The sequence below is a fragment of the Jaculus jaculus genome, chromosome 8 (assembly GCF_020740685.1).
Source record: "Jaculus jaculus isolate mJacJac1 chromosome 8, mJacJac1.mat.Y.cur, whole genome shotgun sequence".
NCBI lineage: Eukaryota > Metazoa > Chordata > Mammalia > Rodentia > Dipodidae > Jaculus > Jaculus jaculus.
The window spans coordinates 125,050,247-125,062,512 of NC_059109.1; the positions used below are offsets into that span (position 1 = coordinate 125,050,247).

The window sequence follows — 12,266 nt, forward strand, 5'->3', positions numbered from 1 at the left end:
CAACCTCTGTCTCCTGAGCGCTGGGTATAAAGGTGCCGTGCCACGACGGTGGCAACTCTTGTCTTGTCTTGTTTTTAGGTGATGACCGAGAGTAACCACAGCAAGGGGTTTGGCTTTGTGTGCTTTTCCTCTCCAGAAGAGGCGACCAAGGCCGTGACAGAGATGAACGGGCGCATCGTGGGTTCCAAGCCGCTGTATGTGGCGCTGGCGCAGCGCAAAGAGGAGCGGAAAGCCATCCTGACCAGCCAGTACCGGCGGCGCCTCTCCCGCCCCGTCCTGGGCTCCTTCCAGCAGCCCGCCAGCTACGTGCTGCCCTCTGTGCCCCAGGTGACGGTGAGCCCACAGATAGAACTTCACAAATACAGTTTCTGCTGAAAACTCCTAAGCAAGCCACCCAACTCCTCAGGCCTCCCTTTCCCCACCTCTAGCGAGGCATAGTGCACTATCGAACAGTTTCCCAGTCAATGGCTAGATGGGTTTGGGAGATGTTGCCTTAAATTTAGAAGCCTAGATTTCTTTTCTTTCTTTCCTTCTTTCTTTCCTTCCTTCTTTCTTTCCTTCCTTCTTTCTTCCCTTCCTTCTTTCCTTCCTTCCTTCCTTCCTTCCTTCCTTCCTTCCTTCCTTCCTTCCTTCCTTCCTTCTTTCTTTCTTTCTTTCTTTCTTTCTTTCTTTCTTTCGTTCATTTGTTTTTTCCCAAGATAGGGTCTCACTCTAGCCCAGGCAGACCTGGAATTCACTATGTAGTTAGTCTCAGAATAGCCTTGAACTCATGGCAATCCTCCTACCTCTGCCTCCTTCCCAAGTGCTGGGATTAAAGGCATGTGCCACCATGCCCAGCTTTTTTTTTTTTTAATAAATATTTATTGATTTACTCGACAGAGAGAAAGAGAATGGATACACCAGGGCCTCCAGCCACTACAAATGAGCTCCAGACGCATGCACCACCTTGGGCATCTAAACCTAGATTTCTTTATCATGTCCTTTGTCCTTCCTGGATACGCCAGTGTTTATTGTGACACTCCTGAACAGGCATAGAGCCTGTAGCATCTCCCAGTTTCGATGGTTGTATTGTTTATGGGGATGCCTGTCAATAGCTTTCCTGGCTGTTCGTGGTCTGAGGAGCATGGTTTGGGAAGGGACCTCACAGGACTTAGATCAATTAGAAAGATGTGAGCCACTGAAAGCCTACCGTTGGATAGCATTCCTTCTCCTTTTAGCAGATGCTCGAGTTGGAACAAATTGGAGTAAGATGTGACATGTTTTATATGTAGGTCACTGGGCCAGACTTGGTAAGGAATAATTAGAATTGAAATATGATAACTTGCCCTGAAAGGTTATGGGATAAGGGGCTTCTGCGATGAGAGGTCAGGGCCTCCATGTTGACGTGGTGGACGAGCGTGACTAGCCTGTCCCCTGTGGAGGACAGTGTGGCTTCTGCAGTGGTGTCCCTCATCTTTGTTCCTTTCCCCCCACAGTCTGCAGCACAGGCTGTGTACTACGGCTCTGGCTCCATGGCTCCCATGCAACCTGACCCAAGGTGGACAGCCCAGTGTTCTGGACCTTCATGTGAGTGACTCAGCCCCTCCACCCTCAGCACGGCTTGTAGGTATGAGCACCCAGGAGGCAGTGTGTAACCGAGGGGTGGGGTGGGGGGGTCACATCACCTCTCTGAGCCTAGCTTCCTCTTCTTAACATTGTCCAGAATAAAGTATGCATAAAGGGCTAGAGAGATGGCTTAGAGGTTAAGGCATTTCCCTGCAAAGCCAAAGAACCTCAGTTCGATTCCCCAGGACCCAAGTAAGCCAGATGCACAAGGTGGCACATGCATCTGGAGTTCGTTTGCAGTGGCCCAAGGCCCTGGTGTGTGTGCCCATTCTCTCTCTCTCTCCACTTGCCCATTTCTCTCTCTAAAAAATAAATAAAAATAAATATTTAAAAAAATAAATAAAATGTGCATAAAGCACCAACCACTGTGACAAGCCTGTAAAAGACATGCAGTGGGGCCAGGAACTAGTACCCTCCAAAGACTACTCTGATTCGGGGCTGAAAGTTTTTGCAAAAGCAGAGAAAATGAAACTTTTTTTTTTTTTTTTTGTGGCTATATTGCAAGATGAATGGCCTTTGGAAGAGCCAAATTCACACTTACTTAAAACTAAGGTGAAGGGCTGGAGAGGTGGCTTAGTGGTTAAGCGCTTGCCTGTGAAGCCTAAGGACCCCGGTTCGAGGCTCGGTTCCCCAGGTCCCACGTTAGCCAGATGCACAAGGGGTCGCACGCGTCTAGAGTTCGTTTGCAGTGGCTGGAGGCCCTGGCGCGCCCATTCTCTCTCCCTCCATCTGTCTTTCTATGTCTGTCGCTCTCAAATAAATAAATAAATAAATGAACAACAACAAAAAAAAACTAAGGTGAATATAGAAGTACAGATATACCTTGGGTCTCTGGGGAGACACGGGCCATTATTACAGACTTCTATACACCCTCCCTGGAGTTCTGGGGCTGGGTGAATTCACTCACCTCCCTGCTGACTTTCTAGCCCTGGAAACTTCAGGACACACTGTGCTATTCTGATTAGCCCTCCACCCACAACCTTTCTCCATTTTTCTCTGTGCCACAAGCCACCTGTCCTCCAGCTGCCTCAGTGGTTCAGCCACCACCAAGCATGCCTCAGCACCCTGGTGCTCGCCTCAGCAGTACCAGGCAGGCCTCCACCCAGGTGCCATGCCCAGTGTCCCACACACAGAGAGTGGGTGAGTATGAGCAGGGTCAGGGTTCCAAACGGGAGTGTCGGGGAGACTGAGCCATAGGATGCAGTGTTGAGGTTGGCCCTGGAGTGGAGTCTAGGCCAGGCTCGCAGTGAGCTTGCTCTCTTGGTGAAGCAGGCTAACTTCGGAGGTCAGTTGGGATGTAGACATTAGCTTGGCCTCCAGGTCCCAGGACTCACTTTGTGGCCTGCCCTAGGCCTGTTGTCTCTGATGACCTTATTTTTAAATAAAGGCCAAGCCAGGCGTGGTGGCGCACGCCTTTAATCCCAGCACTCGGGAGGCAGAGGTAGGAGATCGCTGTGAGTTTGAGGCCACCCTGAGACTACATAGTGAATTCCAGGTCAGCATGGCCTAGAGTGAGACCCTACCTCAATAAATAAATAAATAAATAAATAAATAAATGACAAAAATAGTACAGCCATTTTGTTGTGAGGGCTGTGAGTTCACACATGCAACACTCTGAGTCTTAGTATTACAGCTGTTAAACAGGGGGTGGGCTTTGGCTCTGAGGCAAACACATCTGTTCCTTCATTCAGCAGATATTCTCTGATCTACGTGTTGACCCCTGCCCAGCTCTGGGGGTTCTACATGACTGAGTCAGGGCTAGTCCCTGGCCTCAGGGTGCTGCTAACTAAGTTCTTATTTACTGTTTGTTTTTTTTTTCCAACTGTGGTAAAATACATATAAAATTTACTGTTTGAGTTGTGGAAATGGCTCAGTGGCTAAAGGCACTTGCTTACAAAACCTGCCAGCCCAAGTTCAATTCCCCAGTATCCATGTAAAGCCAGGCTCATAAAGTGGCGCATGAATCTGGAGCTAGTTCATTTGCGGCAGAAAGAGGTCCTGACATATCCACATACCCACACACTCTTTCTCTCTCTAATCAATAAATAAAAATATAAAAGCTTAGGGTTTGAAACTTACCACTTTATCAGTATAAGCCTACATTTTGTGGCATTCATTAATTTGTTAAGTATGAATTACAACTGCTGCCATCGTCTCTTAAAACTATTTTTGGGGGTGGCGGGAGGAGTTGAGGTAGGGTCTTACTCTAGCCCAGACTGACCTGGAATTCACTATGTAGTCTCAAGGTGGCCTCGAACTCACGGCGATCCTCCTACCTCTGCCTCCCCAGTGCTGGGATTAAAAGCGTGCGCCACCACGCCCAACTCCTTAAAACCATTTTTGTCTTGCAAAACTGAACCTCCCATTAAGCCACAGCTCCTCATTTTCCCCTGCTTCCAGCCCTGGGAGACCACCATCCTATTTTTCCCTCTGAGAATTTGCACATGGCTTTTCGTCAACAGGCTGAGAAGGGATAATTTGAGTACATGGGTTACTTCACATAAGTAGAATCAGTAAGTATATGTCCGTGGTGGCTGGCTTAAGTTAAATCAGCGCACTGTCCTCAGTTACGCTGCAACATGCCCGAAGTCCCTCCCTCCTCCAGCTGACATTCAGCTGCTCGCACAGACTCTGGGCTGGTTACGCAGTCACGTGACAATGGATGCTAGCGTGGTTTCCACTTGAGCGCTACTACAAATACTGCTGCTGCGAACACGGGTCGACGTCTCCCCCTGAGACTCTGCCTTCAGTTAATTTGTTCAGAAATGGAATTGCTGGGTGTGTTGTTTTTCTTGTGTAGCCCAGACTGGCCTTGAACTCACTATAGCCTGGAGCTTCTCTGATCTCTTGGGTGCTGGGGTTACAGGTGTGTGGCACTAAACCTTGTTTATTCAGTGATGGGGATCGAACCCTGGGAGTCATGCACGTTAGGCAAGCACTCTACCAACCAAGCTATATTTCCAGCCCCATGTTTAATTTTATGTATTTCTATAGTGGCTGTATATCGTACATTCCTGTCAATAGTGACAAGGGTTCCAATTTTTTTACATCTTAATACAAATTTGTCATTTTGTTTCCCCTCCCCCCAATAAGTAGCTACCTGAGCCCCGCTCATTATTACCATCACCATTATTTTTTTACAGCCAACATTGGTACCCAGACCACAGGACCAGGCAGGGAGGGATGCTCTGTACCAGGCCAGCCTCTCCTGCCATACAGAGGTTCCTCAGCGGTATACAGTGCCCATGGGGTAAGGCTCCCACCCACTCTGGGCTCTGGGAATCCTGGCTCAGAACCTTGTCTAAGATGATAGCCCTCTGGGCTTTCCTTTTCTTTCTTTTCTTTTCCCCCCCCCCCATGGCTTGTAAAATTTCACTTACTAATGTGCGCACTCAATTAGAGATCACCCATACTAACAGAAGGGGAAAGAGGACCAGGGTCACATTGCGTGTACTAGTTATGATCTGTTTTGCCTGGGTTATTCCCAAAATTAATTTGGGCTTAATATTTCTGTTGAACAGCAAGGAAAGGTATTTGAAGAATATGTTAAGTATTAAAGAGTTATAAAGTTTCAAAATATAACTGAAAATGTTTACTATCATTAAATGAAAGGCTACGCATGTATCTCCTTGCCCCCAAATGGTCTCAGAGAGACTACTGTTAGTCGACACTATTAAAATGTCTAGAATTTTTAATTATTTATTATTATTATTATTATTATTATTTTTTGGTTTTTTGAGGTAGGGTCTCACTCTAGCTCAGGCTAACCTAGTCTCAGGGTGGCCTTGAACTCACGGCAATCCTCCTACTTCTGCCTCCCAAGTGCTGGGATTAAAGGCATCCACTACCACTCCCAGCTATAAATATTTTTAAATATTTTATTTGAGGGGGAGAGGCAGATCGAGAGAGAAGCAGGTAGAGAGAGGGAGAGAGAGATAGCAGATAGAGAGAGAACAGGCATGCTAGGGCATCCAGCCACTGCAAATGAACTCTAGACGCATGTGCTGCCTTGTGTATCTGGCTTACATGGATACTGGGGAATTGAACTTGGGTTCTTAGGCTTCACAGGCAAGTATCTTAACCACTAAGCCATGTTTCTAGCCCATAGAATTTTTATGTATTAGAGAGAGAGAGAGAGAGAAAGAGAGAGAGAGAGAATGGGTGTGCCAGGGCTTCCAGCCACTGTAAGCAAACTCCAGATCCATGTGCCACCTTATGCATCTGGCTTATGCAGGTGCTGAAGCATTGAACCTGGGTCCTTTGGCTTTTCAGGCAAACACCTTAACTGCTAAGCTATCTCTCCAGCCCCCATAGAATTAAAAAAAAATAGTTATTTGCAAGCAGAGAGATACACAGACACACACTGAGAGAGAGAGAGAGAGAGAGAGAGAGGAGGATGGACATATCACGGTCTCTCGGCATTGTACACGAACAGCAGATATATGCACCACTTTATGCATCTGGCTTGTGTGGGTACTGGGGATTCAAACCTGGGTTGTTAAGCTATTCAGGCAAGTCTTAACCGCAGAACCATCTCTCCAGCCCTGATGTCTAGAATTTTGCAAAATAAGCAAGAGTAGTCTTTAAATGGCAGCAGTGCTTTTGAAATTACCAGGATGTGAGATGTAGAGGGGCCCGCCTGTAATCTCAGCACTGGGGAGGTTTGAGGAGGATTGAAAGTTCACGGCCAGCCTAGGTTACATAATGAGTTCCAGGCTAGCCTGGACGACATAAGATATGTTATCAATACACGCCACCCCCTCCCCCACACACACATACACACAGTGACAAGCAGACATGTCCTTACCAAGATGTGAACAGGTCAGAAGTGTGCTGATGACGTATCTATAAAGCTGCCCGAGAAAGTACTTTACTGGGCACAAAGTGGTCAGTAATAGATGGCTTTTATTTGAGGCATTCATGAGGGGGCTTTACTGGCTCAAAGCATGTGTAAGTTGGAGCAGACGTTTGCCTTCTCAGCCATACACCCTTGTTAGGGGCTCTCTGTCCCATCTTTTTGTCCAACCCTTGCTCCCCTCTTCAGAGCCTTTCCCGGAGGCTTGTGTTCACCTGACATGGTGTTTGAGGCCTGTCCCTTCCATGTGGTTAAGGGCTGTGTTCCTGGCACCGTGTGCAGGTTCGGGAGCAGGCTGTGTATGTCCCTGGCCATCAGCCCCTGACTGCGTCCATGCTGGCTGCGCTACCCCCGCACGAGCAGAAGCAGATGATTGGTGAGTGGCTGGCTCTCCTACACTGGGGCACTGAGGAGGGTGGGAGTGGGCTAGCTTGCCAGGAGCACCTTGAGGGAGGACAGGGTTGAGTTTCATCACTGACTGAGATGGCTGGTGAAGCTGCCAGATGACCTTCCCCAAGCCACCTCTGCTCTCAAGACCTGTGTTCTCATCCTAAAACTGGGCAGAACAAGACTTTGCCCAGCTCTGCTCTTCTGCCTCTGACTTAGTGGGGAGATACCTGGATGTGGGGAGATCACGGCCAGCAGGCAGAGTAAGGGCAGGGCCTTGAGTTCCTGCTGGGCAATGGCCCAGAAGTGGGCCTTGCAGGTCTTCAGACCTCTTCTAACACGAGGAAGCGCGGTCTGAGTTTCGTCTGTCTCCAGGGGCTTGATGCAGGGCGGTGGGCAACATCTGTGTGTTGGGTAAGTACAGGTGGTTGCCACTGGCCTCTGAACCCCTGGTGTAGTTCATTTCCAGCCTGAATCCCTGACAGGCTCTGCTAAAAGACACCCGTGGTGGAGTGAATGAATAACTTGTCTTGGTTGGCATCCAGACCTCCACACCCGCCATCGAATGCCCTCACTGCCACCTTCCATCGTCTCCTCAGCTCACTTACTAGGTTTTGCCGTTTCACACCCCGCCTCACCACAAAAGAAAAAAAAAAACTGTAAACGTGCCTAATTTATAGAAGGCTTTTAGCAGTTGTCCGTGAACAGTTACTTTCTTGTGGGAAGATCCCTGTCCTGGCTAGGCTGTCCACATATTGCCAAGAGAGGCTGACATCAAAAGTAGGACCTGGGCTGGAGAGATGGCTTAGCGGTTAAGCGCTTGCCTGTGAAGCCTAAGGACCCCAGTTCGAGGCTCGGTTCCCCAGGTCCCATGTTAGCCAGATGCACAAGGGGGCGCACGTGTCTGGAGTTCTTTTGCAGAGGCTGGAAGCCCTGGCGCGCCCATTCTCTCTCTCCCTCTATCTGTCTTTCTGTGTCTGTCGCTCTCAAATAAATTAAAAAAAAAAAAAAGTAGGACCCGCCACTAGAAACAGCTGGTAGTAGAAAGCGAATTCATTCCATGTAATCACTTCCCCCACCAAGAGTCTCAAGTTCAGCATTGCATCCTGTCTGGAATCTCACTGTGTCCAGTTAGAGCTGCTTCCCACAAAGCAACCAAGTGTCACCTTTAACCAGCAGCTGACTTTGCTGTGGATCATGTCACACAGCCCATTGAATCTGACTCCTAGGTGGGCCGGCTAGGTCCACTTCACAGATGGACAAAGAAGGTCCCCGTAGGATTGAGTGACACCTCCTGGACTGATAGGTTTTGGGATAAGAACCCAGGTGCACTCCACGACACCATTTGTGGGGTGCTGGGGTGTGTGTATGCTATCAAGAGGTTGTTCCACGCAGGGGAGCATCTCTACTCCCTCATCCACGAGGCTTACGCCCCGCTGACTGGCAAGATCACGGGCATGCTGCTGGAGATGGACACCTTGGAGCTGCTGCTCTTGCTGGAGTCTCCAGAGTCCCTCCATGCCAAGGCAGGTGGAGGCTGGGTGGCAGGACAGCTACGAACAAGGACTGTCCTAGACAAGTTAAGACAAGATGATGGCTGAGTGTCTTGCTGAACCTTAAGAGTTGGGAGAGGGCTCTCACTTCAGCGCCTCCAAGGCTAATGCTGTGTATCTCCAGTGCTTGGAGCTGTGTGCTGACAGTATTCATGACTAGGATTTTGCTGATGCTCAGCCAGGCGACATGACAGCGGGGCCTGAGATCTTACGAGCAGTGGGGGATGAGGACTCCGTGAATCCCTTATCACAGAAAGGCAGGCGAGGGGCTGTCTGTGGGATGGCTGCACTAAGACCCTCCCACTTGTGTCCCACAGGTAGAAGAGGCGGTGGCGGTGTTGCAGGAGCATCAGGCCATGGAGTCGACAGAAGGCCACAAGAGCTGAGAGCGGTGGGTGACCAGAGGCGGGAGGACTGGTGACAAGAGCAGCTGAGCTCAGGAGAGGCTGTGGAGAACCAGACAGAGGCTGCCTTTCAGAAACTCACCGTGACATGCCGCTGGCTTTGTCTGAAGCACCAAGGGGTGTGTCACAGGAGACAAAATGACATTGCGGGACTCAGAGTAAAGGATGTGCTCTCTTTTGCCAGCGGCCCACCCTGGCCTCTGTGAGCATTGTCCAGCTCCATTCTGCCTGTCTGGAGTCTTGGCCTAGGGTGGGCTACCTTACCTTCTTAGCTAAAGACTGAGTGTCTTCCATAGCTTAGAAACTTTTTTTTTTTTCCTTCCTCCTCCCAAAATGGAATCCTTACTCCCTGGCTGCCAAGACTACAGCCTTTCCTGTTCTCAGCTCTGAGGCCCTGTGACTGTTAACTTATTTCCTGATTGATTTGTGTCTGTACTTGAGCTCTGGCTACAGAATGAAGGCTGGCCACAGAACTCATTACTTACTTTTGCTTTGTATATTAAAGTTCTGCAAAATCCATCTTGCCTCATAGGAGGCGTTCTTGTGCCTAAGGGAGGTGGGGCAGCGCAGAGGTAGATCTGCCTGAATCACGGGTTTTGGTGGCAAAGCACACAGGAGTAGACATCGGAACGTAAAACCTGCTGGGAACTGAGGTGGACTATCGTGGCTCTCAACGAGAACTGACCGATGCATTCACAGTACATGAAGATGAAGCAATGGACTGAGAAAATGAACTCACGCTACAGGTTCCCACATCTGAAGTATGTGGCATTTAAAAACAAATTATTTATTTATTTGAAAAAGAGGCAGAGACAGAATGGGCATGACAGGGCTCCAACCACTGCAAACAAACTCCAGATGCATGTGCCCCCTTGTGCATCTGGCTTATGTGGGTCCTGGAGAATCAGACCGAGGTCCTTTGGCTTTGCAGGCAAACATCTTAACCATTAAGCCATCTCTCCAGCCCCATATGTGGCATTTCTGTAGCCTTGAGTGCTCTGCAAGGAAGGCAAACACCTGAGGAACAAGCAACTGCATCTAGATCCCAACTGCCCAACAGTTCAGGTTTCCATCCCCCCAGCCAATACAGCACTCTCAAGACTCTTCAGGGCATGTGCTCGGCTCGTAGGGGATGCAGACCCCAACTTTGCCCTCCCCATACCCGTGACAGCCGAGCAACAGTGGTGGAGAGCACGCTGCACGCTGGTCTGCCATCAGATCACCAGCAAGAGATCCAGCCGAGGCCTTGGCAGTGTGGTCACTTTGCCTCAAGTCCTCTCGTTCTCCACGAGTGAGAATTCCAATTTTCTCCACGCTTCACACACCCAGCTCACTGCTTTCTCGTTATATTCAGACCTAAGATGCTGGATGCTGGCGTCGTTTCAGGTCTAATCCTCAGCCTTCTCCTTCCCCCCATTTTTCTCCTTAATATCCAATTTATAGCCACATTTTCCACCTGCACCTACGTGAGGATGGCTGGTTTTTCTTTTCTTTTCTTTAGTTTTTAGAGGTAGGGTCTCCCTCTAGCCCAGGCTGGCCTGGAATTCACTATGTAGTCTCAGGATGGCCTTGAACTCACAGTGATCCTCCTATCTCTTGCCTCCCGAGTGCTGGGATTAAAGGCGTGTGCCACCAAGTCCAGCTCAGATGACTGGTTTTCCTGAGGCCCAGTCCACTCGTGAGATCTCACACTTGTTCCTAGCACTGGGATGTCTCAAACATGTCAAACTTGTGTGTGAGCTCCTCACTTAGAGCTCTTCACCTCAATTCTCTGGTTCCTTCAAGTGCTCTTGGTAAGGGCCCCCACCCTCAACACTTAAGGGGTTCCAAGCCCCATCCTTTCATTTTCTCATTCACATGAAATCTATCACTGTAATTGTCTGCTCTCAAGTGCTACTATTTTTCTCTAAATCCACCATCCCCTGGTAGTCTGGTTTCCCTCCATTATTCCATTCTCCACCATGCAATCAGAAAGCGCCTTCCCTGACTACCAATCCGACATCTCAGCCTTATCCAAACCCTTCGATCTGTTTGGCTCAGATGAAGACAGCTCAACTGCAAAAAGCCTTGCTCTGCGCGGCCTTGACTGTGGGCGGCCTGCGCCCCGCCTCCCTCAGCTCCTACTCCTCATGGGGCCTTCACACAAGCTGCTCTGCCGAGCCACAATGTTCTCAACTTCCTCTGGTTAATTTTTGCTTTTTATTTGAGAGAGAGAGGCAGAGAGGGAGAGAGAATGGGTGCGCCAGGGCCTCCAGCCACTGCAAACGAACTCCAGACGCATGCGTCCCCTTGTGCATCTGGCTTACATGGATCCTGGCTAATTGAACTGGGGCCTTCTGGCTTTGCAGGCAAGTGCCTTAACTGCTAAGCCATCTCTCCAGCAGTGTTTTTTTTTTTTTTGTTTTTTGAGGTAGGGTTCCACTCTAGCCCAGGCTGACCTGGAATTATGTGGTCTCAGGGTGGCCTCAAACTCGTGGTGCTCCTCCTACCTCTGCCTCCTGAGTGCTGGGATTAAAGGTGTATGCCACCAAATCCGGTGATAACTTCATTCTTTTTTTTTTTTTTCATTTCTTTTTTTTTTTTTTATTTTTATTTTTATTTTTATTTACTTATTTGTTTGAGAGTGACAGACACAGAGAGAAGGACAGATAGAGGGAGAGAGAGAGAATGAGCGCGTCAGGGCTTCCAGCCTCTGCAAACGAACTCCAGACGCGTGCGCCCCCTTGTGCATCTGGCTAACGTGGGACCTGGGGAACCGAGCCTTGAACCGGGGTCCTTAGGCTTCACAGGCAAGCGCTTAACCGCTAAGCCATCTCTCCAGCCCGATAACTTCATTCTTTATGGCTGTGTATAAATACTATTTTTTCCTCTTTCCATTTATCTGCTGATGACTGTTTAGGCTGACTCATGCTGGCTATTTTGATTAGCGCCATGTTAATATGATGTGCAAGTATTCCATGGTATGCTTGCTTAAAACTTTTTCAGTTTTATACCCAGGTGTGTTATGGTATAGCAGGATATTTGGTTTTTTTGGGGACCCGCAATACTGATTTCCTTAGTGGCTAACATTTTGTGTGTGTGTAGTCTTGGGGCTTGAACTCAAGGCCTTGTGTAAGCTCAGCCAATGCTGTACATACATACCTCAGAGCTAATCTTTCTCTTTTACATTCAGTCCAAGCTCTACTTGCCTGAGATCTTTACTCTCCACTGGGCAAACCTCATGGAGACAAGTGATACTGCTGGCCACCTCTGATGCTCAAATTGGCTGAGGCTTTAGACTTACTTAATGTCTTGCTTCCTCATTAGGCGCCAGCCCTCTGAGAGCAGCGACAGCGCCTACTTACCCTCATCTCCCTAGTGCTATACTTAGTGCCAGGTCCAGTCAGGGAATTTGTTCAACACAGGGATGGAGCCCGGGAAGCAACTTTTTATTATCATCATCCCAGAGTTTCGGGTACAAAG

General features: G+C 48.9%; 1 protein-coding gene across 1 annotated transcript in view; it reads left to right on the top strand.

The window, feature by feature from the left end:
• The window catches only part of Pabpc1l (poly(A) binding protein cytoplasmic 1 like), a 30,212-nt gene extending 20,889 nt beyond the window's left edge, over window positions 1-9,323 (top strand). Inside the window, exons 8-14 of the mRNA XM_045157069.1 lie at window positions 79-327; window positions 1,476-1,566; window positions 2,614-2,745; window positions 4,749-4,855; window positions 6,743-6,836; window positions 8,243-8,377; window positions 8,722-9,323. Of these exons, the coding sequence (XP_045013004.1) occupies window positions 79-327; window positions 1,476-1,566; window positions 2,614-2,745; window positions 4,749-4,855; window positions 6,743-6,836; window positions 8,243-8,377; window positions 8,722-8,786 (873 nt within the window). The 3' untranslated portion in view covers window positions 8,787-9,323. The remainder of the gene's footprint in view (window positions 1-78; window positions 328-1,475; window positions 1,567-2,613; window positions 2,746-4,748; window positions 4,856-6,742; window positions 6,837-8,242; window positions 8,378-8,721) is intronic.
• Window positions 9,324-12,266: the final 2,943 nt, after the last annotated feature.